This window comes from Choristoneura fumiferana, chromosome 12, assembly GCF_025370935.1.
Source record: "Choristoneura fumiferana chromosome 12, NRCan_CFum_1, whole genome shotgun sequence".
NCBI lineage: Eukaryota > Metazoa > Arthropoda > Insecta > Lepidoptera > Tortricidae > Choristoneura > Choristoneura fumiferana.
The window spans coordinates 19,065,303-19,091,593 of NC_133483.1; the positions used below are offsets into that span (position 1 = coordinate 19,065,303).

Below are 26,291 nucleotides of genomic sequence, written 5' to 3' on the forward strand. Positions count from 1 at the left end.
CTCCACGATGCTGATTGATACCGGAGGCTTTCTGGAGGAAGAGATTTTCTGTCTACTAATTTCATAGTTCTTATGAGCGTAAGCCACATTTTTTTCTATCTGTTTAAAAATGTTTGTAACATAATGAAAGAATCAATTGTTAAGTTGGTACGAGTGCTACTTTTGTGTCGCTGCCTCGTACCATTGTTGATGATGGTATTGTTCAACATGAACGATTAAGTAGAAATGATAATTGGCAGAAATGGTAATGAAATGAAAGCAATAACATTGTTCGTCCTGTGCAAGGAACGTGAAACATCAAACGAGGAAAACGGATTTAGATTACTTTGAACGAAATAAGTAATGACTAATGAATGACTGTGTGATGCATGGGCCTAAAAAAACTTATAAAAGGTCTCTGGATTTACTATTGAAGAATACGAACAAGATTAAGAAAAAAAAAGATTAGAATCTAAGTGGAAGTTATTTATTTGTCATTTATTGAAATAAACAGATTACATTTAATTAATATATTTTTTTAAAGAAATAATGGACTTTTGTGATGTTTGAAACATCATTGCTGGTATTAATACAGGAAATATTTACTAAGTAGTTATTTTCTTTAATCTCGACGAGCTATTTAATGACTTGATTGTCTGTTTGGAGTGCTGTTATTGTTTGCTTTTCACTTGTCTCTGAAAAGCTGTTGTGCAAATATTTTATGGAAATTGTTGCATATTCTCCAAATCAAATCAAAATAAAGAACTAATAGATAGAATTACATGAGGACATGACCATGAGGTCCTTTTGATCGAGGGAAACGGATCAAATTTGTAGATGAAGCTAATCTAATAATGACAAGGTACAACCCGATACAAGAAAAAATACGTTTTATTTGTGCGGCAAAGGGTGATATCAAAGTGACATATGAAGAAAAATGAATGTTAATTAAAATAGCTTAACAAGAGTTAATAAGTAAGTAATTATCATGGGACAATTGACGTAAGTTGAATTAGTTCCGAACTAGGCGAAGCTTGTACTATAGATAAACATGCATATATAGAGACAAGCATATTACACGTCCAAAACTGGAGAACAAAAAGTCATATTATTCTTACAAGTATCTGTTCCCACCGGGGATTGAATCGGGGAATCGTCAAAAATAAAATAAATCAAAATAATAACAATGAATTGAGAGGATCTCACGGGGACACAGAAGACAAAGAATCAAGAAAATCAACAACTGTTCGAAGAAAACCAAAGGGACTTTGACATGGATATAGAGGATTAGGTTACCAACGTTGATTTGATACAGTATCACCACACCGCTAGCACGTGCGCTGTTCATGTGAGGCACCTTTATCTGTATGCCTTTACATTTTAAGCCTAAGCGTGAATTTATGTGGACCTCAAGGCCGAATGCTAAATGCACTGTGAATGTGACCCAACAGGGTTTCGGTGCACAGATGGTGTTTTTGTGAGACATTTTAATTTGTTTGTGGCGAGGGATTGCTGTCGATGACTTAAGTATTGTGTACCTTTTTGTAGGGACACACTTCGTAGTCCTACTCAGAGTCAGCTCATGTCCCAGTACGTTTGCACTGGAAACTGGAATATGAGTTGACTCAGCAGCTAGTACTTCGGGCCGCGGGGCCCGCTTTGTAGTAACCAGTCACTCACGGATCTTACTGGAGACGTACACGCCCCAGCCTTAAGTTAGTGATACTCGTGTGAAATAATGTAAAACTCTTGTATGAACAATACAACTATTAATTAACTAATTAATTATACAACTATTTAATTAAGTGAACAAAATCTTTGATTTCACCTCCACGCAACATCTCCTTAAACTTTAAAAGTTACTTTGTATTAACTAACTAGCGTTATCCCACGGATTCCCTCCCGTGCAAGAATAGAAAATTAACTAGCTCTATATCACGTCGGAATTTCAAAAAAAAACTCTAATTAATCTTGTTAGAGATTTTATTTTTATTTTTTATGTACGTATTTAGTCCGTGCTGGAGGAATACGACTGCCTAATTTAAAGTCTCTAGATCTGTGGTTTAGGCGGTCAATTCAATCAATCTCGTTACGTTACACTTTTAAATATTAGTTATTTGCATTCAGGTCGTTCTCAATTTAGATATTTCTACAGAAAATATGTTACAAATCGATCCAAGAAGAGTTAAATCTAATGTGAATTTGATATTCTCCTATCCAAAAATATTGTGCAGGTCTTATTAGTAGTAAGATATAAATAAAGCAAAGTACCTTTACTAACACGTTGTTACTTGTTAGTAAAACGAGCGAGCTAATTACATGACAGTCATAAGGGTAATGTTCTTGTTACTTATAAAATGAGTTTCTCTAAGCCGCCTGGATATTGATACGGGTTTGTTACTAAGTTGAAAAGTGGAATTATCAATGACACCAATGCATTAAGCATCTTAAATCATCGACTATAAAAATAATTCTTCGGTGAGTAGGTAATTGATGATAATCATCAGCTCGCCGTGTGATCGTGGTAGCGAGATCATTTTATGCTCTGATAACATTTGCACACCAAGGCATAATCCAGTTAATTCGCTAGATTGAAATGATAAGATAACGATTTGGAATCTCGTTTAGTACAGTCTACCTAATTGAAATAGTGTTACGATTATACAGTTGATCATAATGTCTCTGAAGGTCATGAAATTATGCTGTATTATTTTGAACTGTCGGAATACATTCTTTACTTTTATAATCGAGTATTTCATGTTCGATTTGTGATTAAGTGACAAGAAATTGAAATTTGTTTATAGACAAAAATACTTTCTACTAAATTGCTTGCGGCGCATTCTTGTTGGCAATATTAATGATGGCATCCGATAGCGCTGGTAGACTCAAAAAAGAGATTTAAAACAGCTTTTTGCGGCGTTTTTACTAAATACAGTTTGGATTTATTTAGTTTGAGTCCTAAGGTCAAGCTAGAAAGCGAAAGTTCTCAAAGAATAGAGTATGCTAATTCCATGGACCTGAAGATTAAAACTAAGTTGTCTACAGGCAGACTGTCGTTGAATTTAGTTAACTATCTTTCTTTCTGTTCCATCTAATCATCAATTGAGATTTGCAGGCATTTCATTCACTTAAATCGAAATTACTGTGTCCTATACGAGAAACTTTGATTTCTAACCATCTGCATAGTCTACAAAAAAAACTGGTATACCAATCACTCGTCTGGCATTAAATAGACAAATATGTCTTACATCTTCTGTAGAAAGATGGCAACGGCAGTGTGCCGTCATTACAGGTGTCGCGACCAATCATAAAGAGCACAGATTTGCTTTATTCATTCATACACTCATACGGCGTGAGCCAAGCGCCGTTGGCAAGTGAACTAATTGTTTTTCTAACCCACGTAAATTGTTTAGACTGCTGTGGCGAATATGAATGATGCTTATTTCAATTTTCTCACGTTACGCATAAGTTGTTGATGTCCTAGTAAAATATCATATGAGAATCAAAACAAATATTGCCAAGAAAATTTTCCTTCCTTCTTTTGCCTTTCCAAAATAACCTGGCGAAGATTAGGTAAGTATCTTTAAATAAAAACTGAAATTGATCATTTGTCAACAACTACTGATGTAAGCTCTACGACAAAAATAATTATAATAATTTATATAGCGACTATGACTAGGTATTATTGTTTTCGTTTTCTCTTGTATATTCGTTTCCGCCATTACTTGCCGCGTATTTGTGTATCTAAATGTTTGTTTGAAACTTTTGTCTTGTTGTGAACATAATGTACTGATTTGCGGTGTTAAATAAAGAATATTTGCCTGAAAGGTTGCCTGGAAGAGATCGCTCTTAAGCGATAAGGCCGCCTATTGCTCACCTTGTAATTTTAATAATTTGTTTTCTGTATCGCTTACTATGTCTGGTGTACAATAAAGAGTCTTTGTATTGTATTGTATTGTATGACGACACCAGTGTGCAATATTGTAATTTATTTCACTAGCAAAGTTGTTTCCTTTTTTGTCATGTAATGTATGATTAGAATAATTAAATTAGTGAAACTATTTAGTGTCACAACAAAACCGAAGTATAGCTTTTAAAGTATCTAATGCATTAAGCAACTTCTTGTAAGTTTTTAAGGTCAAAATAATACGGAAGTTGAAACAAAGACAAAATTTATAGTCTTTAATAAGTCATCATTGGAGTGTGCGGTACGTCTTGACCTACATATGACGAGACCTTCAGGGTCGGTCCAAAACGATCTTGATTACGTCGCCCCATGCTCTGTTATCTGCCGCTGCATACATTAGAATAAACAGGTTCCTAAGAAAAGATAAGGGTTGAAAGCTTTGTTTTGTAGATACGAATACTGAGGAAGCAAGTTTTGCTAGTTATGCAGATGATAGGAAAGTGCTGTATTCTACACATACGAAGTAAACGAACGAGACAGTAAACTCAAGGACAAGCTTGATTGTAATCGATTCTGTCATTAGGATTTATTCAGTCTTTACTGGGAATTATTTGGTGGTGCTTTGTTTACTAATATTTAGGCAATGACCAATCTTATTCCGGAGGTTTTGCTAGATCAAAATCACAATCCCAAAGGAAACTTTAATATCGCATAGATGCGACGTAAGGAGCAGCCCTGATCAATCATGATCCAATACAGTAATCAATGATAACTTCAAATAGGCTTAAGTTAATTATTGCTTTTGTATATTTTTTATTGCAGCCCTGATGATAACGAATGTCATGCTGTCGTTATCCCCTATGGCGTCTTTCTTATCTATCACGAGCGTCTGGCGTGCTTTTATCATTCCGTTTGTAAATAAAGATTGCGCGGGACCACGTGCATTTGCATTTAGAGCTTTTTTTAACTGCATTCAGTTTTCAGGAAAGTGTTCTTGACTGCTTTCTTGCTCTTTGAGCTTTGGCTTCTGCCTCTGAACGTTTGTAGTGTAGTTTCTTGGCAGTTAGGTTTAATGAAATTAAGTAGGTAGCGGATTGGATTAATATCTAATCTAATGTATCCTTATTTACGTCACATGAGGTCACATCAAAGTCAGTGTTTGTAAATTTTCTTATGGCGTGTTTTATCATCGAATACTAGATGTTTACATTGTATGGCGACATAGTTATATTTTTAGTATGTAATAGTCTTTTATCATTTCGTAATCAATCATCAACACTGCATCATTCCTCCAGTCAATCGTCAGTTTATCGTCAATGAGATCATTACGATCGGAATATTTCGCAATTTTACGCGTTGTGCGTGAAGTCATTGAACTTTGATAAAAATGTGATTAAAATTAAATCATGTCATAACAATGTTGCCGTGTGAATATTCACGCGATTTGACATTGTGTCCCGAAATAGCTCCGTCTACATATTTACTATCACGGCATGTGTTTTATTCTTTAACAAGTTCGTTTACGAGTAATAAAGTGAGCGTGTTCTATTCACGAGGACTTATGGTTTGTCTGCACGACAGTATCGTACCAGCCGTGTATGACATTGCCATTGACATTCATTGCCAATGCCAATTGTAAATCACTGCACCCTAAGCTATTTATATCGGTTGGCCGATGAAGTACTTTCATCGAATCGATAAATTTTAAGCTAACGCATTTCATGTTCGTACTCGTAGTATGTAGTACTCAATGTATAATTTCTGACCATATTAAGCTAATTATGTCTATGTGTTAGTATATTAGTGATAGTGCATCTTATAAAGGCAGATCCTCGGCTGTCGGTTCAACATCTCTGAGCATACTGTAGTCTGGCTAAAACTAGTGATTTCATTATAGTATTTATAGTAAGTCATTATAGATCAGATAATGAGTTGTGTTGTGAACCGAAAGAAAGTAATTCTAGAAGCTTATAGTAACTTCGCTTTGATTTCTCGTATTCAGGAAGGCTTCCATCCAAAACGTAGACAGTTATTTTTGCACTCATAAAACGAGCTTAATTATCTTAGCCAACCAATTTCCCTTGTCCGTTTTCTTTCACTTGTAACAGATTGTGAAGATTATAATTAATTGAATTTCCAGCGAGCTTGTAAGGATGCTGTCGGCTAATTAAACTTCAATGAAGTAATAAAAGAAGCACTGTTTTTATTTTATGCTTTTCTCACAGGTTTCAGTGATCGATCATGTTCTTTAATGTACTGACTAGTTTTAAGACTGACTTAGGTGACTTAGTTTATTACTTTGGCCAACTACTGATTTAACTGCTAGTATAATTTTTTCATCGATGAACAATACGCTCTTTGTAATAAGTCCTCATTCATTCAACATATCATCTTCAATAATACCTTGTTATATTGATTGTATTTGACTATTTAGGTCAATCGACCGCCAGTGGCATCCTACTGTAAGTATGAGGACGTTCTTTGTATCAATTAATGTAATAATACTCTAAATTTTCGTTATTTTGTCCGTCACTGTTTACTTTTTTATTATTATTTCCGTTTAAAAAAAATAACTATTTTATCTAGCTTGCAAAATAATCCTTCCATCATATTTTTTACAGACCAAAATGGCATTAGACCTCATTTCCCGGCCAAAAACTGGTTTCTTATCATATAGAAAACCACCTTTGGCTATTTTTAAAACGGAACCCTTATAGTTTCGTCATGTCTGTCTGTCTGTCTGTCTGTCTGTCCGTCCGTCCGCGGCTTTGCTCAGGGAATATATATGTAAACTATGCCGACAAAATGGTACAATAAAAAAATTTTTTTTTTTTAAAGTACCTCCCATAGACGTAAAGTGGGGGTGATTTTTTTTCTCATCCAACCTTGTAGTGTGGGGTATCGTTGGATATTAGGGGGTTGCTGAGACGATTTTTCGATTCAGTGCTCTGTTTGCAAAATATTCAACTTGAAAGTGCAAATTTTCGTTAAAATCGGGCGTCTCCCCTCCCAGCCCTCTAAAATCTAAACCAAATAAGGTGGGTCAAAAATTTGAAAAAATTCAGGATGGTAGTAAGCACTTATATCAAACTTACAAGGAAAACTATAACGGTTAAGTTTCCTTGAGAATTATTATTAGTTTAAGAGTAAATAGCAGCCTAAGGTATAAAATATACCTAAACTTGGAATAAATCCTTAGAAAAATATTACTTAATTTTTTCGTAATGGCTGCGGAACCCTATTTCGGGCGTGGCCGGTTTTTTATTATTATTTCCGTTTAAAAAAAATAACTATTTGATCTAGGTTGCAAAATAATCCTTTCATCATATTTTTTTTACAGACCAAAATGACATTAGACCTCATTTCCCGGCCAAAAACTGGTTCCATCTCGAATCTTATCGTAAAGAAAACCACCTTTGGCTGTTTTTTAACCTTGAGTTATAGGTCTTTGACAATCATTGTTTTATTTATACAAACCGTCATGTTCCCATCATGTCGGGGCTCATCAATTAACCTTGATTTATATAATATTATGACGCATTTGCTACAAAGCTCCCATTGAGATGAGTGCAAAATTATAGCAAATAACGTGTGCAGAAAACGTCATTACCAATTAAAGAGCGTTTATACCTGCTGAGCTGGCAACGTTGCATCTTTGTTAGTTTTTCTCGATTATTCCATAAAAATTGAATGAAAATTAATAATGTTGACTGATAGAACACTTCTTAATATATAATTTAATGTGTCTACTCCAATAATTATTCGTTATAGACTTTTATTTTCTTTAAAAACCGGTCAGAAACATTAATTCGTTTTTAAGGAATATAAAAGTCTACCACGAATAATTATTAGAGTAGTCACATTAACTTATATATTAAGAAGTGTTCTATCAGAAAACATTTTTAATTTTCATTCAATTTTTATGTAATAATCGAGAAATACTAACAAAAATGCAACGTTGCCAGCTCAGCAGGTATAAACGCATTAGTCCTTCTGTCAAACGTACCGCGTGTAAAGCCGAGTTGCAATGCAAGTTGCATTACATTGCGGTGCCGTAAAGCCAATAGTATTGGTAAAGCTAGTACCTAGTGGTCAATCGAGCGACGCAATGTACTTGCACGGTTTTTCTTGCAAGTCTAAACTCGGCTTAACAAGTGAAAAATAGTCTATTGATAAGTTTCGTGCTTTAATTGACGAAGATCTTTGCAGGACTGCCACTTTTCTGGTTTATGTTTACCTTCAAAGTTAACGACATCTCAGATTCATGTCAGGGTATTCATTAAAATGTTCCTGCGGTTTTTTTTTATTGTTTTATTACCGCTTTTGGGTGGTGGTTAATACACGTTAAGTTTTATTAAACAACTGACTGAAAAACGTGGCACAACGGAAAATTTTCATACTATTTTTAAATACGTGTGCAAGTGTATAGGTGTCTAACGTTTTGAACTCTACCATTATAGCCAGTGTGGTCGTTTTCAAAATATCAATACAATACAAATATACTTTTTTATCGCACACCAGCACACCACAAAGCAGTACAGCAGCAGGTTTAACGACAACACAAAAAGCATGGCAGACAATAGGATTATACACAGGATATGCACGGCTGGTACAAAAATTTCCTAATTTCGCTTTTATATTGCATAATATAATAATCACTGTCGATCTTGCCAGAGAGCAGCATGTAATGTTAAAGAATCTGGAGAATATAAATAACTAATAATGATAGGAAGGCGCCAATGTGTACAGAATTTTCTGTAGCTAATTAGTTCCCCTTTTAGATAAAACACCAACTAAGCTAAACCTAAGTTGCCGCGTTTGTAAATACCTACCCCATCTCTTGGCATCGGGCCAGTCCGCTCGTTGCATTCCGTCCGTTTTAGCGGCGCCGGCGTCGATGGCCTGACCGCCATGTGCTCACGCATGTGATGTGACAGTGTTTGACACTAGTGCGACTCTTACCGGTTTAATTTTCTTTGAACAGTTCGGACCGGTCCTAAATGTATTCGTGTTTGCAGAGATTTTGTCTGCTGTAGAGTTCACAGTTGCTGATGCAAGGTTTGATAAATTTAGTTAGCGCTAGAACTGTTCTGCGATAATGGCATGACGAGACGCATGAATTAACCGTTCAGTTCAAAGTTCTAGATAAATTTTACTATGAATCTGTTTCTTTAATGTTATGCTTCAATCGATTGAGGCGTACCTAATGTTTTTAATCTTATTGAATACTAGCTATGCTATGTCTTCTGATTGTGTGTGCATCCTGTGGGATGTTTACTCATGACCTTGATACAGTATAGCCTATGTTACTCGTTGATAATATAGCTTTAATCCGTGTTTTTCTTAAATTGGTTTAGACTTCTTTAAGTTAATTCGTATAATAGTTTAGATGAAGACATATTTTCTGAAACTTGTACGGATACCACCCTTCAACAAGCCTTTACTCCAATTTTCTTTGATGTATCACCTCGTCCGGTCTCGGTCTTGTAACTGAACATTTTTGTGATATTATAAAATTATTACTAGTCCTTACTTTATAAAAAATACCACACCAATATGCACCTACTTTGAGTGTCTATTGTAAAAATGAATTAATGTCTTCCTCCTTTTTTCTTACCTACTTATCTTATTTCAACCACAGCATAGTGTAGGAAGATACTTTTATCCCGCAGGAAAGGAATCGTTCACGAATTCTACTCATAAATATTTTGCAGAATGCAAATAGCAAAAAATTTGGAAACATGTTTTAAAACTGTTATGTGTCCATAACACAGTCAGGGCAGTTAAATGATCTAACTTCTTATATTCTCCATGCACAGCGTGGAAACATGAACGGACTTGTAGTTTATCGTTATAACGTAGGTTACATTACAACTATGTTTTTCATATTTATGCTTTAGAAATACCGATAAGGAAAATCACAGCTATAGAATTGGAATTCAAGAATATATTTTACACAGCAAACCACATTTTTGTGGTCAATTGAACTTACCAAAAGATTACGAGTAATAGATGCAATTTACTCGCGTTACATTTTGTGGTTTTAAAATAGTGTCACTATAATATGTATAACCGATACTGGTGTATCGTCTGCGCGGTAACAGAGGGCGAAGTTCGAAAATCGAAGTTATTGTCGTACCGTCCCTCTCGCTCTCGTATTAAATAGTATAAGTATCAGAGGGACCGAACGGCACGAACTTCGAATTTCGTAGTAGCGCTGCAGGTCCGCGGGGGCGGAGTACGATACGATACGGGTGATTAGGGGTTGTAAGGCGGGGTTGCACGGCCGGCATGGGGAACTCGTGTGAATGTGACGTTTGGCAGGCAGTGCACTCGCGTCGTCCGCAGAGTGCAGTTGACGTATCGCGACATTAGGAACTAATCGCACACGGTAACATAGATAATTAGCTATTTTTTTTATTATATGTAGATGTGAAAGTTAATGACGTAAAAAATTAACTTCGCATCATTCTTAGAATGTGTTTAAAATATATAGCTTTTATTTATTATTATTATTGTTGAAATAATACACTAGCAGCTCTTAGAACTGATGCGTGTACATCACTGCACTTGTGTTTTTAGCAATGACTGTCGGTCAGTTTTTCACTGAACGGATCATGTTACACAATTTGGATGTTGTTTTTGAAAGCATCTGGCTCCTGAATGCAGTTTAAATATCCATTATTAGGGGCTGTTTCACCATCCATTGATTAGCGTTAACCGACGGTTAAATGTGATGCCGTCTCCGTCTATTCGAACAAAACAAATAGAGACGGCATCACACCTAACCGCCAGTTAACGCTAATCAATGGATGGTGAAACAGCCCCTTAGTCTACTAATTCGCGCTATTTAACTCGAGCACTGATTAAGTATGGTTTACAAGCAAATAATATTATCTTTAACTAACAACATTCCTAAACTCCAGCTGTCGAGCCCCGTTTTAATTAAAACTTCTCTAAGCTTACGAGGTATCTGAAAGTTGACCGTCATTATCTCGAAGGTCTGATATCAGATGCTCCAATTTTAAGATAATGTTCTAATCTCTTCAAATACCCGTAATCTGTCGACTTATTAGTTTAGTTCCTGTGTCACTTTATTAAATATGTGGGCCTGAATTCAGAGCAACTACCAGTAAAAAGCTTGAGATTATTCTGGCAACTAAAGTACGATATGGCTTAATTTTTTTACCATCAGCGATGTAGGTAAGTGATAGGTACAAAGAAGGCACCAGCTGCGTCGATATCTAATATTCGATAGTAGAGCGAGTTCGGGGCTAACGGTTGTTATGGATCACATATCTATATGATTAAGCCCTAAAGAAAAAACTTCTTCTTCCAAAGATTTTCACAACTCAGGTTCAACTTTCATGTCATGGTCTCCGTATGTGTGTGAGATTAGCAGGATGGTGTTTGCTGCGCTTGCACAGACTTTACTGCACCCTATTTTCGATTATGCTGACATTTGTTATCCCGATCTTTTAGAAGTGCAAAATCTGTGCATTCGGTTTATATTTGGCCTACGTAAATACACATGATCATGTTTCTTATTTCCGATCACAGCTCAATTGGCTCCCAATCCGCTTTCGCCGAAACTCTCATACTCTCCATCTTCTCTACGGCATTCTCTTTAACCCTGCAACTCCTTGCTACCTCAAAGAGCGATTTAGCTATGTTACTTCTGTTCGTTGCTCTCAGAACTTTCTCCTTACTGTCAACTGTCCCTCTTTCAAACTCTAAATTCTATGTTTATTCTTACACTGTCCAGGCCATTCGGTTGTGGAACTCCCTACCGATGGACTTGAGGCGCGCAAAGACCTTGCCTGTCTTTAAGTCTATGCTTAGAGAGCATTATCTGTCATCTTGCGTATGAATGTTATAGTTAGCTTATTTATATGTTGTTATGCTGATACCCATCTACCTATTTATCTGTTTAGATTTGTTGTGTATGTGTATTGTATGTTAGTTTTTTGTATTCTTCATATTGCTCTAATCTACTGTAAATTGCAGCACCTGCTAAAATGTATTCCTTACTTCTCTCCATTGTAAGGGTTGCCTGGAAGAGATCGCTCTGAAACGAAAAGGCCGCCTATTGCTTACCTTAGAAAATCTCTATGTATATACCTGTCTTTTCTGTACTGCTTACCTACTGTGTTGATGTGCAATAAAGAGTATATTGAGAAGAGTATAGAGTGTATTGTATTGTAACTTTGGCTGCTTCCTGCTGTGTGATTCTCTAAGGAACTCTTCCGCGGAGTCGTTACTATCCTGATGTGATCCTTTCGATCACAGGCATTGCACTGAGTCAGGTTTCTTGCCGTTGACACTGACCATGCCAGTATAATCTCCGTAAATCACACCTTTTTGGTTTCTTACAACATAGACTGCAACTAAGCATTCCTAACCTTGTTTAATTTATTTTTTAAAGAATTGATATCTAGAACGTACTTCAATGGCAGTTTTCAGCCCGAAACTATTAAAATGTTAAAGCAAACCAAGCGACTCCTTTACCTCTAAAGTTTTAATTGACTTTCCAAAATTGATGAATATTAAAAGTACTTTCTAGCTTAACGCAAACGTAGACATAACAACAACTAAGCAAAACTTCCTAACATTGATAAATCATCAATTTATTATCAGTAAACTGTTCGTAGAATCATCGGATGTGGGGGGCGCATGACTACGACTACGACTGCGTTACCTACTACTTTGAAAAAATCTCGTATCTCAAATAAATACATCAGCAAAATTGAACCTTGACTTAATGGTCATAAAGTGCACTCAGAATAATTATACATTTTCAGATACGAGTTTTTTTTAAAGTAGTGACGAAATGGTGCATAGAGATAACTGAGAACGGAAGGGCTTTATTGCACTTGACGGCACTTCATATTGCTAGCGATATTAAATAAGCTTTTGGAGTACCTGGAATCGGCCAGGAATTATTTGCCACTTACTTACGTTTGTCTTCTATTCTATATCCATACGTAAAGAGTAACGTTACAGGCTGACGACGTAAAGACAACCCACATTCGAACTAAACCACTAGAGCTAGAGAATTGAATGAATGAATGATTTATTTATTTTGAAAACATCACAAATCACAACAATATTACTTACAGTATTTAAAAAGCCTGTCTAAGAAACAAAGGTATAGTGAATTTATTGTTGAGGTGATTCCAAAAAAGGATTTAAATCAGCATTTGTCGATTGGCGATTGAAGATTGGCAGACATATTCTTTGAGGATTATAGGGGATTTAGAAAGGGTTTTCTCGTAATTTCGATGGTTTAGTGAGCTAGTCTTATATTATGTAAAACGAAGATTGGCCGAAATGGCTAATTTCTATCCTTTTCTAGTGAAATATAGCGTGTTTAAAGAAAATGCGACACTTTTTGTAACATATTTTTCCTGTTATTTTTAGCCAGAAATGGTTCTTCAATTTGTTACAGCTTTTCACCGAAATCGTCATTTCCTTGTAGCTTTTTCCCGTTTATTGTTATCTGTATCATGTTCTACTTTGTTCTAAGTTTCTTTCTAGCATGTTCTTGATCTATTTTTGATTGCGAAATATTTTTACTTCTCGTATTGATTTACAACTTCATTTTAATTACTAAGTATGTTTTTTCCTGTAGGTACAAATACGTTAAATATCGTGGAGCTTCTGCGAAAATGTGGCATTGGAGCTAAAAACGTCATTGTGAACCGTATAAAGGGTGGTAGAACGGTTGAGCGAAACAGGCGATATTCGACAGCAACCTGGAAGTGGTCGTAAGACCTGGTTTGCTAACAAAACTATAGCGAACTATAGCTTATCCTTTCCGTAAGGGACTTGGCTAAAAAGTTCAATCCTCGAAATCCACAGTACAACGAGTAAAGATAAATAAATCTATAAAGACCTTTCAATAGTCTAAAGTGCCTAATAGAAATGCGAAACGACAAAATGAGGCGAAATCCAGATCTAGAAAATTTTGCTCAGGATTGGTGAAAAAAAAATACTGTGTAGTTATGTATGACGAGACATACTGCAAACTCGACTTCAAATCATTGCCTGGACATCACTATTATTCAGGGACATATAGAAAGACCTTCAGTGAAGAGTTTAAGGTGACAAAAGCAGATAAATTTGCAAAGAAAGTCCTCGTGAGGTTTGTTCATATGGCAAACGGGGCATACCATATTTTGCTAAAGGAACTACATACGGCGTTATATATCTAACCGAATGTCTTATGAAACGATTGCTACCATTCATAAAGCGGCCTAATAAACCAGACGTGGTTTGGACTGACTTGTTGTGTCGTATAATTCAAATGACCCGTGTGGTGTCGGGTTAGAATTACACCTCTCCATTTCTTCCGTGAATGTCGTAAGAGGCGACTGAGGATATAGGTTAAGGTATACCTTAGGCGAAAGGCTAGCAACCTGTCAGTATTTTACCGTTTTTGTCAAACTTAAAACCTAAAATTGCTAAAAGTGGCTCCGAAGCGGTAACGTTTCGTGTGCTCTGCCTACCCCATTTGGGAATACAGGCGTGATGTGTATAATTCAAATAATTGTATAATTTGCTCAAAAACACCAAAATCCTCTAAACTGCCCTGAGTTACGTCCCATTGAAAAATATTGGGCTCGTCTGCTGGAGAAGCTCTTGAAACATAATAATAATGCCACCTCGGTTGTTAACTTCCAAGGCAAGTGGAATGAAGGTTCGAAATTGATAACCGATGCTGATGTACGAAACCTAATGGCAGGTGTTAAAAGAAAATTAAAAAGAAATGGGTAAATTTATCTTAAAATATAAATATTATAAACATACCCAAAAATAATACTACATATTAAAAAAAATACTATATTTGTAGCATTTCCTTTAACGTTATAAGCGTCATTGTTTTCTGGGACAAGCTTTATTACTGTAATCAAATTTCAAGCCAATTGATATTCTTCAATAGTAGATACATAAAGATCTTGATAAATTACTAGCACAATTTTAATGTTATAAAGCAAAAATTCCATCTGCTACAAACATCGATGTTTTATCACTGGTTTATAATCGTGTAACATTTTAGAGATATTAATGTGGCATGAGTCAGTCTCTTTTGTAGAAAAAAATAGTATCATAATGGAAATCGTCACAGTAAAAGCTAATGAGACAGCCGCGTCTAAGTTAAATTTATCATGTTCCATATTGATTTTCATGATATCACGTTCTAAATAGTGTTTGTTTTTTTTTATATAGGTAAACTACCTATGTAGCGTAAAATACGTTTTATTAGTTCAGATGTTTCAGACGTTGGAGATATAAAAGGTTATATGTGATGTGAAGTTCGTAATGTTACGCGAAAGCACGTCTGTGTGCATTGGGTGGATGCTAACATGACATGACACGAAACTGGTAAACATAGCACAATTTATTAATTTCAGAACCGCTTACAATTAGATTATCTTTATACTTATTATGTAAATAAGTATCAGAATAAGTTCGTACATGGATGGGTTGAAGTGGTTAGTTAGAAATAAGCATAGGGAATATAATGGTATGGTGTGGATTAGGACATGAGTAAGTTTAAAAACAAATTGAACAAAAATAATTGACTAACAGCATTACAGTTTCCTTATGAACACACTAACTAGATATATTGCTCAAACGGTGCTGAACATTGCAATGTAGGTACGTTTAGAATGTACATAAAAGATAGTACATAGTACTTTACGAATTAGTATTATATTTCGTGGTATCTTTCTCACTGCGTCACACAATATCAACAGAGATGAGCAATTTTGTTCATACTCGTACTTATTTATGAGCCGTAATCTAAATCATATCTATTCAATATTGGTTCCTTCCAAAAGAAATAAGGCACTGTTACCCAAACGTTCTGATTATTCCGAGCACACCTCCTGAGCGTGACACTCAACCATAATTTAACGTCTAGACACCCCAGAAGGAATTCGTTTCCAACAAGGACGACAAAGTCAGTGGCCGCAGCAAATTTTCTGAAGAATTCTTGACACAGTGTCGGCTCGATGTAGCTGGATGTAAAGTCCCAGCAGGGTTTGTTTGGTCAATAGACGTGGCGTGTGACGTCATGGTTCGCGCCTGCGCGGTTCGGCTTCGCCGTCTGACCTTTACAGTGCTGCTCGTCCGATTACAGCATGTAACTGAAGCGTCAGATGCTGAGCTTTAATTATGTAAGCGGATTCATGTTTGCGCAAAGATATAGGCCGAGGTCAGATTGGAACGGCACCTGTTTAATAGCTACGTACAGGTTATATGGTTTAGCCATTAATCAGCAATTGACAGGACGTGTAATCTGCGTTAATCTCTCTGATGTACTTCCAGGGCTTACTGAAGTAATTAATAAGAAGGTTCTTCCTTTTTCTACGTAAGATAGAACCACTAATGAACAATAGGTAGGTATGTTTGGGAAACAATGTCAGATTGACCTAAAATTTGTATTAGAATGGTATTATATTATGCAAATAAGATAAGATGTCAAATACGAAAGTACAAAAATCAATCAAATCAATCAACAAAAACACAATCATAAAAATATAAACATAAAAAAACACAACTTGACAATTTCGGATCTCTCTGGTATTTAGTTGGGTCTCATGAGGAAGCTCAGTCACTCAGAGGGCTATGGAGAAGGCTATGCTCGGGGTTACTCTGCGGGATAGAGTCAGAAATGATGATATCCGCAGTAGAACTAAGGTGACCGACAAAGCCCGAAGAATCGCGAAACTGAAGTGGCAGTGGGCGGGGACTTTGTTCGCAGGACAGATGGCCGATGGGTTCAGAAGGTTCTCGTATGGCCTCCGTAAAGGCTAGTGTTTAAATAAACCGCTGTTGCTTTGAAAATCAATTTCACCACACTGGCAGCTGAGTTCTTACTTCATACTGCCAGACATGCCCGAAATAGGGTTCCGTAACCATTACGAAAAAATTAAGTAATATTTTTCTAAGGATATCGTATTTTATACAGAATCTTCCATACTTTAGGTATATTTTATACCTTAGGCTGCTATTTACTCTTAAACTACTAATAATTCTCAAGCAAACTTAACCGTTATAGTTTTCCTTGAAAGTTTGATATACTTACTACCATCCTGAATTTTTTCAAATTTTTCCACCCACCGGTTTAGATTTTAGAGGGGGGACGCTCGATTTTAATGAAAATGTCCACTTGAATATTTCGCAAACAAATCGCTGAATCGAAAAGTGTCTTAGAAAACCCCTAATGCTTTTAAAGACCTATTCAACGATACCCCACACTATAGGGTTGGATGAAAAAAAAAATCACCCCCACTTTACGTCTATGGGAGGTAAGGTAACCTAAAAAAAATTTTTTTTTTTTAGTTTTTTTTTGTACCATTTTGTCGGCATAGTTTACATATATATCCGTGCAAAACTACAGCTTTCTAGCATTGATAGTCCGTGAGCAAAGCCGCGGACGGACGGACAGACAGACAGACATGGCGAAACTATAAGGGTTCCGTTTTTGCCATTTTGGCTCCGGAACCCTAAAAACGAAAGTAACTGTTTACGCTTATAGTGAACCGATTTAGATGATGTCTGGTATGGAGGTAATTAGACATCCTGGGAACGACATAGGGTATTTTTGTATCTCGGAAAATTGTTTGGTCCTCGCGGAATAGCGATAAACGAATTCTTCTCAGATTAGGTCGCGGGAAAAAAGTAATTAACCTTTAAATCTCCATCGTTACAGAGATACCCACCAACTAGACTTGCCGCCGTTCGGAAAGTATGCCACCGGCATATTCTTCCTCGACAAGCTTCACCACCAGGAAATTGAGAAGAAGTTCTCCACGCTCGCAGAGAGCCTCGGCCTGCGAGTGATCTGCTGGAGAACTGTGCCCACCAACAACTCTACCATCGGTTAGTATACTGCTAATGAGAATGACAAGTCACTGTTAAAGAGGACATATTTCATGATCATTTTAAATTCATGTATTGTGTGTTAAACAAGAAATTTCTTAATTACGGTCAATCAAGTTTTTTACCATCTGCCGACAACATATTGAATGTACTAGACATTGAAACTGTTTACAACGCTTTTATTGTAGTAGGTACGTGTGACGTTGAGTTAGATAACATAGTGTTTAGTTTCGTCGCTTCTCGCTAGATGTCGCTGTACCGGCCGGTCCCACTCCTGCATCGCGCTGTTAAGATTTTTCCTGCAACAATGACCCGCTCAGCGCGGCGTAGAGAATTCATACTTACCTGGCGTAGGGGACACCGTGATCAAGTAGGCGGTTCCCCCAGGGCGAGACTCTCCCATTGCACTGCGGTTGGGTTGACCCTTGCGATTATCCCTAATGTGGATAACTCGGACGCGTAATTTTTGGTAGTGGGGACTGCGTACGCGCCGTCCCCTCGATATAACTGTGACATATGTGTAAAGCATTTATGGAATTTAGTGCTACTAAACGAGTAGGAGACTTTTTTCAGTAATTTTTAAAAGCGTGCGATTTGATATGATTATTAACTAGCGTTTTCTTGGTTGACTGCACAAAATATTTCAGAGGTCTTCATTAAAACTGTTACCGTTAATTACTCATTGTTTAAAGTTAACTTCAACGTTCTTATTTTTGTATCTTCAAAAAGATTTTTTGTTGTTCATATTCGTATTCCATTCAAGTCATCATTCTGGAATCGCTTCAGCCAATCGTCACCCACCATCATTAGCCAATACTGAGCAGAATGACGAAGTCTGGCCGTATTAATACAAACAATTAAAAAAAAAAGTATTTGCGGGACCTCACATACTTAACAATTTTCTATCATATACAAGTAACTCTCTATGAATAAGTTTTTAAATGTAGTTAAACCGCTAAAACGTTGATATAGGACAATCTTGTCAAAGACAACAAAGAGTCTTTTTGATAAAAAAAAAAAGTTTATGATAGGTCTAACGTTTAACAACTCACTTCCACGTTGTCGGGCGCTGTAGTAGTAATACCTTTACATGAACAGCTTCATTAAAACATTTTTACTTCTAATGCTCATAAAGTTCGTATTTGTGCCGAACGTTGGCCGCATAAAATGGCCTTTTATGCTCTATAAAATCATCGTTTAAGACCAAGGCAATCTGGATACCAACCACAAATACAACAACTAAAGAACAGTTTTTAATTTTATGTTTTTTCTATTTTTTATTTGTGTTTTTATTTTACTGAATGAACTAACCTAACCAATAAAAAGTTGGAAAACCCCCGACTTTTTCACTTCAAAGTTCAATATCTTAGAAACGGCTGAACCGATTTTGATAAAACATGTCTAAGAACCATCGCTAGAAAACCTGCTATCAAATAAAAAAAAACGCATTCAAATCGGTCCACCCGTTTAAGAGCTACGGTGCCGCAGACAGACACACACACAGACACACAGAGCGGTCAAACTAATAATACCCCTCTTTTTGCGTCGGGGGTTAATAAAAAATAGGCAGTAGTAATAAGTTGTTAAAGAAATAAACAATGGTGATAAATGAATAAAATCCAACGTTGCTGTTTAATTTTCTAAAAATCGAAGTGTAAAAGCAGAGTGAATATCTCGTTCATTAAACCTATTTTACTCGAGACCGGCTCAAGTAATTTGTTGGTAAAACATTTTTTTATGTAGGTACTCATTGTACATGTAATCTACTACTTGCTTACTACTACTATAGCACCCAACAATGACAGATCCACTGAAGAAATACAATAAAAACGCCAATGCGATACATTAGGTTAGGTTAGACATATAACGCGGTAGCACTGTTAAAAATAAATAGAAATAGAAATCATTTATTCGTGACAAAGTAGCGTAGCATAACAAAATCATATTAAAAATTTAAGAAAGTTGTATGTCACGAAAATGATCCCAAATCAGCAAAAATTGCCGGTTTTGCGAACGGCGCCGTTCTTCCTTTGGGACCATCTGTTTATCATACATTAAAATAAAGCCAATTTGTTGCTGTTGCTCTACAAGGTGTCATTGAAATAACTGAAAGTAGTCTGTTCAGAATCGAGAGTAGAGTCGGTTACACGTATTCTAAAGCAAGTAGGGCAGAAGTACCGGTTTTGGCCAGGAGACATTTGCAGTCATATATAAAAAGTTATAGTATTAAAATTTTAGTGAGTTTTCAAAAGTTTATACTGCAACGAATAAAGTTTATAATGATTTATTACTATAAATTTATGTCAAACGTATATTTAATTAAACAATAAATGGCCACAAACGGTACTTCTGCCCTAGTGTGGTTTTTTAAATGCCTTTTTGCGCAGTCTAAAAGTTACGCATTCAGCATACCATTAATTAAATGTATTCGACGGATAAATGTGATGCCGCCTCTGTTTGTTTCGTTCGAATAGACGGAGACGGCATCATATTTATCCGCCAAATAAAATTAATCAATGGATGGCGAAACAGCCCCTAAATGTTTTAGCGAGGTTGCATACTGTTTAGACAATTTAATACTGGCCGTTTTTTTTGTCAGTTTGGTTTTCTTCTAAAACTAAAACTGACAAGTACAAATTAGGAGTGTAGAATTAGACATAAATAGAATTACTGACTTAACAAAATATACGAATATTTGCAAATAAAATAAAACACCGTTAGGGTGCCAGAGGTTTCAGTTGATTAATTAACACCTTGTTTACTCATAGTTACCGCAGAAACCTTGACTGTTAAGCGTTAGAATTGTAACTCGGCCCCATACTACGAAGTGCAAGATTCGAACTTCGTATCTTGCCGTCCCGCTGACGCTTATATTATTTAATACGAGAGTGAGAGGGACGGTACGATACGAACTTCGATTTTCAAATCGTAGTAGCCCCCTCTGAATGTTCTCATTGGAATCATTCCTTTTGGAATAGATGTTACCAAACGCATGTTAGGAATATCCAAGTTTCATGCATATTGTCGGACTGTGTCGCCACGTTTATTTGATCAATGTTGGAATACACTTGATTAACTGTTATTTTTTAAAATTGTGAATATTTTACAAAATGCATGGATTATCGAAATCCTTAAGCCGCGTATCCACTAGAGGCAGCCTCGGGCCGAGCGGCTGCCTCGCCCCGAGGCCGCGCAAGTGGAGACGCTGCCAAAGGCTCGGCTCAGACTGAGGCTCCTTTGAGCACGGCCAAAAAACCGACAAAATATAGCTCGGCTCGCGGTGCTCGGCCTGAGGCTGCTCTAATGGATACGCGGCTTTAAAAAAATTAGCATAATTTTTAAGAGCATTTTATGAAAAACAGTACAGGTCAACTAACTAATGGTTAATGTAAGCCACATATTTTAAGCCATATGAATAAAGAAAAATATAATATAGGCTTTTCCTTCCAAGCTTTGAAGTATTCAATTCAATTTAAAGTACTACTTCATAAATTCATAATAATATTGGCAACTGCTGTGTACTTGGGAATTTGACAATGTCATATGAAGCGTTTTCATTAAATATACCGCGTGTATTTTTGTTATAACCACAAACTTTGGAAGTAGGAAGTGAAGGTAGTTTAAAAAAATGTATTTCTTTCCTTAAAATAGAAATTAACACGCAATGTATCACTACATTTATAATTTATTGATACATGAACACTATTTTGTTTTTATTCGAAACGTTGCACTTGCTGAACGTGACAGCTTTTACAGATTCGCTCTATCTCGTTTCAAATTATTGTACGCAATATACATTGCTGCTAGAAAATATTTTATAAATTAATTAAGTACTTAAGATCTGGTAGCTAAAGCTTAACTTAAAATTTATTTCAATATGGCTTCGTGGCACTAAAAACAGCGTCTGGTTTATATTTGTGATTGAATAAAATTACACGCTGTAGAAGTAAAAGCTTTTCTTTACTCATGTGGATAGATAAATCTTTACTTCATTTAATTTTATTGCGAGGTACAAACTTAGACTAGTTCTGTTTTTAAATGCTCCCAAAAACTATGATGAAATTGTAATATTTTCCTTATTTGAATTAGCTTCATTTTGAAAGGATAAAATCAAATGTATAGTTACTAGCAAGTCTGGTCGTTACACGAAGACTAAGATCCATTGATTAAATTTATTTGACTAATAAACGTGATGCCGTCTCTGTTTGTTTTGTTAGAATAGACGGAGACGGCATCGAGCTCGTCCACTCTTCGGTAAAAAAGCCGTCTAGGCTAACAGAATTTGATTTTATCCTTTCAATAGGGAATATTACTGCATTTTTCTGCCGTCAGAGTGCAGCACTAGCACAAAACCGTAAACAGTTTTATGAGTATCTTAAATGCCATTATATCATATTATTTCAATTAAATTTTAGGAAGTATAGCTCTATCGTTACTATTGATGTAAATATCATGTTATTTCGTTATTAATAAATATATCATGATTTCTATAGGTACTACATGACGTTGTCATGGAGGTTTGCGCTAGTGTCGCCCCCTGCGCAGGCTTTGCCTAAAATATGCCCCATTTATTACTACAACTCATTTAATGTTTATCTCTATTCAATTAAGTTTATTTCCCCCCAACCCTGCCCTAACATACCGTCTTTTTTAGAACAGGTGTTTTTGTTTTGCGATCATTGCAGGTCGTACCGTATACAAGGTTACGGCTCACGGGGTTATGCGCATGACCATCTGGTTTGTTACGTTTTAACATCGGACATCGGTGCTATGGCGGGAATACTCTACTGCACACCTCAGCCTACAGATGTAGTTCGTGGTTTTGTTCGTAATTCATCGGAAATTTCGTATTTATCACGCTCTCGCAATACGGTATTTAACAACACCTGAATTTGCCTTGTCTTATATATTATTGTTGAAAATATAGATATACAGACACTGTTTAGCGAAGAGAAAACTTAAATCGGTTGAAAATTGGATTTATAATGATTAAAAAAAATCTATATAACTGTCTCTTTCTCAAACGCTTTTCTTTATGCAGTAAGTATGGCGCTACTTGCGTGTGACGTCACATATATGCAAGTATGTCTTTCTCTGTCTAATCTTGAATGTCAAACCTTCGTAACTTTGCTATTTGAAAAGGTAGCTTAAAAATTGGTTCTCTATTCGATAACAGGCATTGTGAATGACATTTCGGGTACCGTCCTATTCCTATTGAAATCCGACTTTTCCCGATGAAAAACCATTATACCGGGTGGGCCCTGTCACAGGAGCAAAAAATTAAAACAGGTTCTGCTACTCGACTACTTTAGTTCTACAACTTTAAAAAAAAACTTAACTTACTTTCAAAAATTAAGTAATTTCATCATTATGTTTATGCCAAACAAATTAAATGGTATTGTCAATGTACGGCATCCAATAGCCTAAATGACATCGCCTGTCACGTAATAAAATGAGGATTTGGCAATACATTGCTTGTCCAATTAAAATTTGAACTAGGTATAATAATTATAATACAAGTTATTTTTAAAAGTTGTAGAACTATTAGCTCAAGATGAAGAGTGGAAGCTGTGGTTTAATTTTTTGCTCCTGTTACAGGGCCCACTTGTATACATTACTACATCCGTAATATTTGCAATTCCATAACACAGTTGTACTATCGAATCGAACCATTTGATTCTTGACCAACTGTGGAACGTTATGACAGTAAGATTCATAATGAATTGTTCTTGTCAAACAATGAGATGTCACTATGACTTTACTGTGATAAGGTTCCTTCCATAATGGTTTCACGATTCAGTTGGTTCGTTGATTGATACCTCTGCTCTGCCGTTTAAACAGCTGCTAAAAGCCGGTTTAACAAGTTTCAAGTCTGTTTTGAGATTTTGTGATCATGAAAAGGGAACGAATGTCACATGCCATTTCATTTACGATGTAATTTTTGTCGTTTAAATCTTATAAAGATTTTATGGCTACAAAAAACATAAAACTCTTTTGTCTTTTGGCTGCCGGTTTTTTTTTTAATGTAGAGTATTACGCCAAAGTTTCGTTATGTCCGGTACCATATGAGGTAAACTAACTTGATATTTTTATACATCTATATATGTCTGTGAGTTAGTTGGCTTCCTATGGTACCTATTTAATAATTGCAGTGTTGGAAAAATTGACATTTATAAATTATTTTGTTTGAAATTTATTACCGTAAATAGTAAATGTATCGAGCGACTGTTTTATGTTACATTGTCTTGTCCTGATATGATATATATATAGTTATAAAACAATAAAAAAAAACAGTCGAATGGTACATTTCTATAAGTATTTAAATCACTCCTTAGCATTGGGAATCCATTAAAATACATCTTTTGAATCATTTTAATGTTTGAAGTAATTCTTAGATAAAAAATATCCTTAGTCCATTGCCGTTGTTTATCCCATAAATGCTTTCATTGTTCATTTATTCATTAAAACTCAAAATTAGAAACAGCAAAGCATTTATGTACCTAACTACCCAGTGACCAGTACCCAACAGTGAAAATATCGTCCATGTACTTTCTCAACCTCGTATCTACTCGAATTGTATCAAACAAATCAACACTCTAACATACTTAACATAAAGATGATTCTAACTAAAGCAATTCAATATGGCCAGATACGAGGTTGAGATAGTACATGGACGATATCTATCGTACCATCAAAGTTATTGGGAATACTCATTATTATCCGTGTATAGTCCGACGAACTACAGACAAGGAGCAGTCAGTAATGGCCTGTTTTGACTGGCTTTCAGGTCAGGTGGCCCGTAACTCTGAGCCATACATGCGTCAAGTGTTTGTTACCGGGGATATCGAAGACGAAACCCAACTGTCCAGGCAGGTAAGACAACCGGCTAGCGAAGAAACCACTCGTCAAAAAAAAAAGAAAGAGGAAAGAGTATGAACTTGGTATGCAGATGCCAAATTCAAACTCGAGTATCAAACTTTTTGGTATAGGCAAGGAACTCTTGGAGGATTTTTTTCAGATCACCGTAACGTGTCCTGTGGGCGGCTGGACCGCGGACATTTGCCCGGCGTCATGCGAACGTAAATTTACAACACCCTATATTCCCTTGTCGTGTGTGTCTCGGCCGTGTTCGGAATTGTTCGTGCGTGTTCGCAGATCTTCGTGCTTCGGAAAAGGGCGTCGCACGAGCTGGTCGTGCCGGGCGCGAGGTTCTACATTTGCAGCTTGTCGCTGAGGACGGTCGTCTACAAGGGACTGTTGACGTCTAATCAGCTATGGGTAAGTGGTTTGATAATTACAGACCCTTAGACACGGTCCCGGGTTAAACAATTTAATCGTTAATTTTGGTTTAGCAGTGAACTCGGGAGTTAAAAATTTACTCTGAAGCCATATTGTTTAACGACTATAAGAACTCTGGTCACGTAGTATTTATTCAAAATTTTATTGAAATTTAAAAACAAAACAGTGGAATGAAGCAGGAGAGAAGATGCCTGAGCTCAGCATTACATTGGAACCGAAAACAGGCTAGGCTAGTTAAAAATTAAACCTTCGGTTGTCGTTTTAGAAACCGCCTGGCACTCAGTAATTACTTATTCTTTGCAAATAAATATATTCTATTCTATTCTAAAGTATCTGCATATTTTAACGGAATCAAGGATTTTCTATTGTACGAATGTTTGATTATTTATTATTTTTTCTAGAGTATAGCGCTTTTGACCCCAGCTGATACGATCGTGCGGGTTTATAACTTATGAATTTGACATGGATTGTACATAAGGTCCACTGTCGTAACTCTTACATTTGAATTTGACATGGATTGTAGTGAATTATAAAGTCCATTCTCGTAACTTTTTTCATACTCGGCTGGGTTCGAAAGAGATTGCCTATCTATCTATCCTGGATATAAAGTCTCACTTAGCAACGCCTGAATCAATCTGTTGTAACGTTGTACGCAGGAATACTTCAAGGACCTGACGAACCCTGCGTTCACGACGTACCTGGCTCTCGTGCACACTCGCTTCTCCACCAATACCTTCCCGAGCTGGGAGCGCGCTCACCCGCTCAGGTTAGCTTCTCATTTTTATTTTCATCCGACTGCCTTAAAAAAAAAACAAGTGTAGTGATCTATATACATCTCTGTCTGTGAAGTAAGCTAAATTTCAACAGTAAAGGGCCCATTATAGTTACTAAGATTTTTTGAGCCGGCCACGATTTTAAGTGGGTCCCGTCCCGACTGTTGAATTATAAGTTACTTAACAAAGTTCTAGACAAAGGTACCTGATGTTTTCTTATTTAGTTTTTTAAAGCGGTCGTATAAATATTTCTCCTGTTCAGTTTGTCTGTAGCTCAGCTTTTTGGTCGTTTCCAGAGTGTTAGCCCACAATGGCGAGATAAACACCCTCCGAGGCAACGTGAACCTCATGAAGGCTCGCGAGGGAGTCATGAAGAGCGACATCTTTGGAGATGGTGAGGACTAACTTAAACTAACTTTGTTACATTGACTGCAAGACTAGCA

The 26,291-nt window shown here is 36.3% G+C and overlaps 1 protein-coding gene and 1 non-coding gene across 2 annotated transcripts in view; both read left to right on the forward strand.

The window, feature by feature from the left end:
• LOC141433567 (uncharacterized) overlaps window positions 1–26,291 on the forward strand; it is a 93,775-nt gene that overhangs the window by 15,526 nt on the left and 51,958 nt on the right. The window contains exons 4-8 of the mRNA XM_074095667.1: window positions 17,607–17,776; window positions 24,564–24,649; window positions 24,932–25,054; window positions 25,732–25,841; window positions 26,145–26,242. Of these exons, the coding sequence (XP_073951768.1) occupies window positions 17,607–17,776; window positions 24,564–24,649; window positions 24,932–25,054; window positions 25,732–25,841; window positions 26,145–26,242 (587 nt within the window). The remainder of the gene's footprint in view (window positions 1–17,606; window positions 17,777–24,563; window positions 24,650–24,931; window positions 25,055–25,731; window positions 25,842–26,144; window positions 26,243–26,291) is intronic.
• LOC141433869 (U1 spliceosomal RNA) lies at window positions 18,114–18,276 on the forward strand. Its single transcript, XR_012451975.1, has one exon. It is a non-coding gene; the product is annotated as a U1 spliceosomal RNA (small nuclear RNA).